This window comes from Zerene cesonia, chromosome 9, assembly GCF_012273895.1.
Source record: "Zerene cesonia ecotype Mississippi chromosome 9, Zerene_cesonia_1.1, whole genome shotgun sequence".
In the NCBI taxonomy this organism is placed as follows: domain Eukaryota; kingdom Metazoa; phylum Arthropoda; class Insecta; order Lepidoptera; family Pieridae; genus Zerene; species Zerene cesonia.
The window spans coordinates 6,036,454-6,042,846 of NC_052110.1; the positions used below are offsets into that span (position 1 = coordinate 6,036,454).

The window sequence follows — 6,393 nt, forward strand, 5'->3', positions numbered from 1 at the left end:
CACACACACACACACACTTATACATGCGAGCGAGCACGCACGTACACTGCTACATTAAACTCAACGTATAGGGATTACGTACAGCACTAATATCTGACATCACGCTTCACACAATTATGATAATGATGAATTAAAAGTTCGGGCATATTCAGAGTTCGATAACAAGACACATCTGATCTCATCTAGGTGTATTACTTATTATAGTTTATTATACTTCATTATTTTTTAGTAATATTATCAACCGCGACTTGAAATGCCTTAGTTTACAACAGTCATTAAAGATCTCTCAATATGGTATACTTACAATAATAATGTTGGTATTTTTAACATGTTCCAATTCAATAGATCTAGCCGGCAGTCGGGAGCAACGTGGGTCAGCGTTCGAACTCTATAGGAAGCCGCAGCACATGCACAACTTGAGGTAAAACACTCGTGTCGACGCACTATCCATATCAGATACTCCCTTATACCCTTAAATATTTGCATGTATAGGAGGCGTCAAGTAACTAGAACCTTCCGGATTTGTTTGTCGTGGTTGCCATGGCAACGTATTCTGCCACGTATCCATGATTCCATTTGTTATAGTTGAAAAGACGTGGTTAAGAGAAGAAAAGAGAGGTTGCCAATAAGAGACAAATTGTGTCATATTTCGAGGAGTTTTTTTCGTTTTAACTACGTATTTTTACAGAATACGTTAAGCTTAATTGTGTTTTATCACCGCGTGCGCAAAGAACGCCATCTTGACTCTAGTTATTTGGCGCCAACTATAGACAAATCAGTCGAATCTCGAGCCCCTGTACAATTTGCTCTAACATGCAAACACCGATCGCTTCACATACGACTAACACGTTGGGCCACCGTATTAGTATGGTATTGTATGTGGTTATACAAATCTATAAATATTATATATTTGTAACATAATATATCTTTGTCGGGGCGTACCAGATGTATTTGAATAACATGTAATTAGAGTATGTTAGACTTGGTTGATTTTGAACGAATTAGCAGTGCGTGTCTGCATTTTAGTGCAACTTGTTGTCGAAAGCATATTGAATTAAGTTGTCACTATTTATCCTGTCTTCGCGCTTCTCTTAAGTTCTATCTGTCCCGCTATTGTCTAAGCAAGTTTATATATGATAGATTGTTTGTTCGCTTATTTATGGCATTTATTTCAATATGCTGTTCATTATCTCAAATATCATCTCTCAAATTTACCATTACCGTTCAGGACAATTCAGATTTTTCAATGTTAAGCTTAAGCATCCTTTAATTATTCGAACGTTGAAATGTCTGACACGTCCGTATATCCATCATGAGTAACTAAGTGGGTTTGGTTGTGGGTTTCCGCAGCTCATCCGACGCCATGAACTCCAGTGTGGAGCCGGACGAAACATTCTCGCCAAAAACTAAAAAGAAATTGTCCAAAAAGCCGTCGTTCATAAAAAATGCCGTCCTCGATTTATTCCGTTCGAAAACGAAACAGAAAGTGTCTCGACAGAAGTCATTGTGCGAAAGTGACTTGCAGCAGAGACACGGAAACCAAATGCCCATGCTGAGACGAGAAAAGTCAGATTTAAGCGATGTGTCCATTCACATGAGAAATACGCACATCCGAAATCAAATGTTACAACGCAGTAACTCTTCATGCGAAAAACCTATGTTGAAACCGATACTGAAAAGACAGAGTTCCTTTTGTGATGATAGAAATGGCTCCATTTGTACAGTTAGAGATTACGAAGCCAAACCAGCTGTAAAAAGCTTAAGACGACAAAACTCTATGTGTGAAATAGAAACCGAACCTAAAGTTACCCCTTTGTTACGTAGACAGAATTCTCTCATAGAATATAATAGGAGAGGCATCTACGGACCAACATCAAGCTTTAATATGATAACCAAAATAGATCCGATTTACCAAAGACAACAACAAAACAAACATGAACCTTTTTACCCAACACAACCACTACCTCCAGAACCCATATACCAAAGCAAAGAACATGTAGTATATGATCCTATTCCTAAGCCTAAGCGAACTTACTCCTCCCTGTATGACACTTCAAGCGAAAATCCATATGCGACTAGATCTGAAATTTCAAATCAAAGTTTCGAAAGCCCGTATGGAAATCGCGAAACAGTAGCCATGCCCTTGATCGATCCCTATGGCACGAGGGCTGAATGTATCCGAGAAAATCCATACGCGTCTCGAAATGAAGTACTTGAAAATCCTTATGGTACTAGACAGGATATACCTAGAAAATCCGAACCAATATATAACGAATCACCCTACTCTAGCAAAGAGCAAATGTTGCGACAAAGAATGACTAATGAAAGTCCTTACGCAACTAAAGAAGACATGCTCAGGCAAAGATTTTCAGAATCCCCCTATAATACCAAGGAAGAAATGTTAAAACAGAGAATGGATAATTCTTATAATTCAAAAGAACCAATATACGGTAAAAGAACATATGAACCACCGCCTAGCACTTCGTGGTCAGACAGCACTTACGCAATTAGACCAGATAGACGGTTACATACACCTGTTAATTTCCCTGGGCGCACGTCTCCCATGACCAAATCTATGAGTGAACCACCTTATGTAAGCAGAACAGAAATGCTGGCTAGGATTCAGACAGAATCGCCGTACGCTACTCGTTCTGAAATCAAATCCAGTTGCTCTGACACAAATTATAGCACACGGAATGACTTATTTGACATTCCCCAGCAAGTAAGACCAGCGTCAGCTGAGTGCACCTATGTTTCAAAACAAGAAATTCTATCTCAAAAAGCTGCATTACTAGCTAATAAAGAATCGACTTACAACAGTAAGTTAGAAGAGAAATTGGAGATAATAAAACAAAGAAATCAAGCTAAAAAAGAAAAGATATATCAAACTAGATTAGAGGCTAATGAAAGTGATTCAGTCAAAGGTAGGGAACCTATGTATGTATCAAAAAGAGACCTTAAAGACAGTGTTATATATGAGTCAAGTCAGGAAACAAAAGAAGTAATACCTGAGAGAGACCAAGACAGTGGTAGTGCTAGAAGTAGTCCGTACGAACTAAGTGATGCTAATCATTTGTCGCGGAGAGAACCGGTGTATCAAACTAAAGCAGAAGCTTTGAATGGCAAAAGTGAAAAATTTCAGGAAATAGATTTTTCAAAATTGTACCTAACTGAATCGAAAACAGATGCAGAAAAGGAAAAAACAAAGAATTTGGAGGCAAATATTTTAAAAGGGGAAGCGGTTTATGCTCCTCGACTGCATGGAAAAGCAGAACATATTTCTAACGCGCTTAAAATAACATCATCCCCTATACCATACGAATCAACTACTTCAATGGAAACTCAGTATGCATCGGAATGTAGTATGAATTTTGAAAATAAGCCTCAAAGCACACCATATGCCTCACAAGATCTACAAGAAAGGACGAAACCTAGTAGATCGGTGACATTCTGTGAGAAAATTGTAGAGAAAAGTGCTGAAAACAGCCAAGACACATCCGAAAACACATCAAATAGTCGAAACGAAACCACTATAGTAAGCAATGATAACACAGTTGTAAAGGTAACATCTGAAACTACCGAATCGGATGAAAAAACGGAGGTTATAGAGCCCGACGCGCCACACACTACGTGGGGTATATTCGATAGCGAAGGAGGCATATTAGAGGACAGGCACTGGGGCGTATCACTTATAATACCTCCAAAAGCAATAGCTCCGGGGATCAAGCAAAAGATCTACTTTACGGTGTCTGACCCGCGATTGAGTCAGCGCGTAGGAGGACCTCCCATCGACATGGATAACGGTAAAGCTTTTGCAAAACGCACGCGTTACCGTAGATCGTAGGCTGCACTTACTAATTGGCATTAACGTTTGCGAATGGAATATGCGCGAATGGGGAATTTGACCGCAATTTCAGCAATGTGAAACTGTTTGCGTAGCGTAGATGCATGTGCGTGTGGCATGATATATATGTATCATATTTAAATAGCTATGGTTGTTGGTTTTAAATATTACACTTTTGTTAAATACACCTTATTCGTATTTGTAAAGAGTTCATTGTCATTAATAAACAAAACATTAACCCCAATTGTAATTTACGCAGTTTCTACCACACAATACACTCGTACTTAAAGATTGAGGAGAGACGGCGGCGGCCATGCTGCATCCACCAGACTGTCAAATCGTATGTTCAAACATATGTTTGAAATTTGTGCACTGAGCATTGTGAGAGTGTGGTAGCACCTTTCCGTTCTCATTTATTGTTTTTGTCTTACTTCAAGCACTTTATGTTCGTACGTGTGTGGTAGCACATATAACATCATTTCTCATGTAATTGTGTTATATTTTTATTTTTTTATATAATCAGACTCTTCGTTTCTTAAGTGTGTAGAAGCACTACTATGGCTGATCATATCATACCAATTTTATATAAATGATTCTGACTCTACTTCGTTATCATATATAACCTCATATTAATGTTTATTTTTTCTATAGCAATTATCTATAAGAAATATCTCATTTTTTGTCGCTTGTGTTATGCTTTGCATGTTCATTAACATTAATATGTTGCGATTTGTGTTTGTGTGTTGAGTTTTTCCGTTTTTTGTTCTTTGTCACAGTCATTTTAATTTCTACAATTATAATTTTTCATACATTTTCTTTGCAGTGAAATCTAAAATGCACAGTAAAATTTTATCTGTTATTGAGTTATTAATATTTTTTAGTACTACTAAAAATTTATCACTTTCACGATGTGACAGAAGAATGATATGTAATATTTCTAGAATGTTCACGTTGTCTTCCATTTATCACAATTGACAATCTGTGCATATGATTCCACAATAATTATCTAATACACACTATAAAATTAAAATTTAAAATTTGGCATAACTTCGCAGCGGGCTCGTTGCAAAGATACAGCATCCTTAATAGTATAGTGAAATCATAGAGAGAGCTTCGTGTGGCATTCTGTGCGTCTATCAACATATTAAAGATTCGTCAAAACTGTGTCGCAATTAATCTTCCACCATCCGCCACTTTACGGGTTGAGTCCAATACGTGGGGCTTAAAGAGTCAATGACTAACTTTTATTGAAGACGATTTATGAGTAGCATTTTGCCTACCTAGATGATAATGATAAGTCAGGGGACTTTTAGGCATATTATTCATGCAAAATGCCACAAAAGCCGCTCTATTTTCCCTCACCCGCTGTATCCGCTCGAGCCAGCCGCGCCACACTTCTCAAATAACGCAAGCGTCACGTAGGTGAAGCGATGCTGTCCCCGCTGGTGATGTGCGGGCCGCAAGGGCTGGTGTTCCTGCGGCCCGTGACCCTGCGCCTGCCGCACTGCGCCAACGCGGTCCCCTCCCTCGGGCTCACCATCAAGGCGACGGACACGGAAGCCCATCTCACCACCGACTGGGACCAGATACACTTGCCCGCGACCACCACGCTCAACACTGTCGCCGTTAAGGTCGACCACTTTTGATTGACTTGCTTTTTATGGCGACGTTATTTATAAATTGTTATCGTGAAAACTATGAGTTATAAATGAAACATTTTAAAGTATGTCAGTGTGTATAGTGAAATTAAAAGTTTTAAACAATAATTAATTTTGACGTTTGCGAATTTGGAATTTTATAACAGCATATTTTGGAAATGTATAAAACATGTAGGATTATTTTTGAAATCACGTCAGTAGCGGTGGTCGATTCTACATTTTATATAATTAACAACGGACTTCTTTTCTAACGATCGAATAATGTATAAAATTACCTACTTGTATGTATCTTATTTGTCCGGCATTTATTCCCACCTATATAAGTTGCAATTCAAGTTAAATCGTAAGTTAGTGGTGCTAAAGCATAGAAATTATGCGTAGAATAAACCTTACGAATCTCTAGAGTTTATTCGAATAAAATTTAAGTGTAAAGAGAGCATGCGTTGTCTCTTTCGTTCATATTAAAAGAAGGAGATGGCATGATTGTTGCGAAGTAATGGAACTTTTAATAGTTATTCGTTTATTTTAAGATTATAACAATTAAGACATGCCTTACCATAACCTACGTAATCCTAGTTTAAAATAATATTTTCATTGTAATATTATTTAATCGATGTACGTGTATTTTAGCAATAAGTGTTAATTATTAGCACATTGAAATTATCACTTTTGGCTTCCGTATATAAAGTGTTGAAATATTTTTTTATTACTAATTGTCATGAATGAGAATCACGTAATTGCCTTAGCGGCTAGAGTCATATTTAACGTTTAAGTATACCTTTAATAATTAATTAGTAATAATATGAAATCAATTGTATGTAATGTTTTCTTGTTACTAGTGATATTATGAATTTACCTTTGACCCAACTATTAAATTTTATATTTACTGAA

General features: G+C 37.3%; 1 protein-coding gene across 3 annotated transcripts; it reads left to right on the plus strand.

The window, feature by feature from the left end:
* The first annotated feature begins 313 nt into the window (after positions 1–313).
* LOC119828933 (tight junction protein ZO-1-like) lies at positions 314–6,393 on the plus strand. Of its 3 annotated transcripts, none has more exons than XR_005287784.1 (3): positions 314–421; positions 4,104–4,184; positions 5,267–5,321. XR_005287784.1 is itself a non-coding variant. In XM_038351254.1 (2 exons), exons 1-2 carry the CDS (start codon positions 1,364–1,366, stop codon positions 5,488–5,490), a joined length of 2,664 nt encoding a protein of 887 aa, XP_038207182.1. In that variant the 5' UTR covers positions 1,342–1,363; the 3' UTR covers positions 5,491–6,393. The 3 variants fall into 3 exon arrangements, 1 of the variants encoding a protein (XP_038207182.1); XR_005287783.1 differs by lacking the exon at positions 314–421 and adding an exon at positions 1,342–3,803 and having other exon boundaries at positions 5,267–5,406; XM_038351254.1 differs by lacking the exons at positions 314–421; positions 4,104–4,184 and adding an exon at positions 1,342–3,803 and having other exon boundaries at positions 5,267–6,393.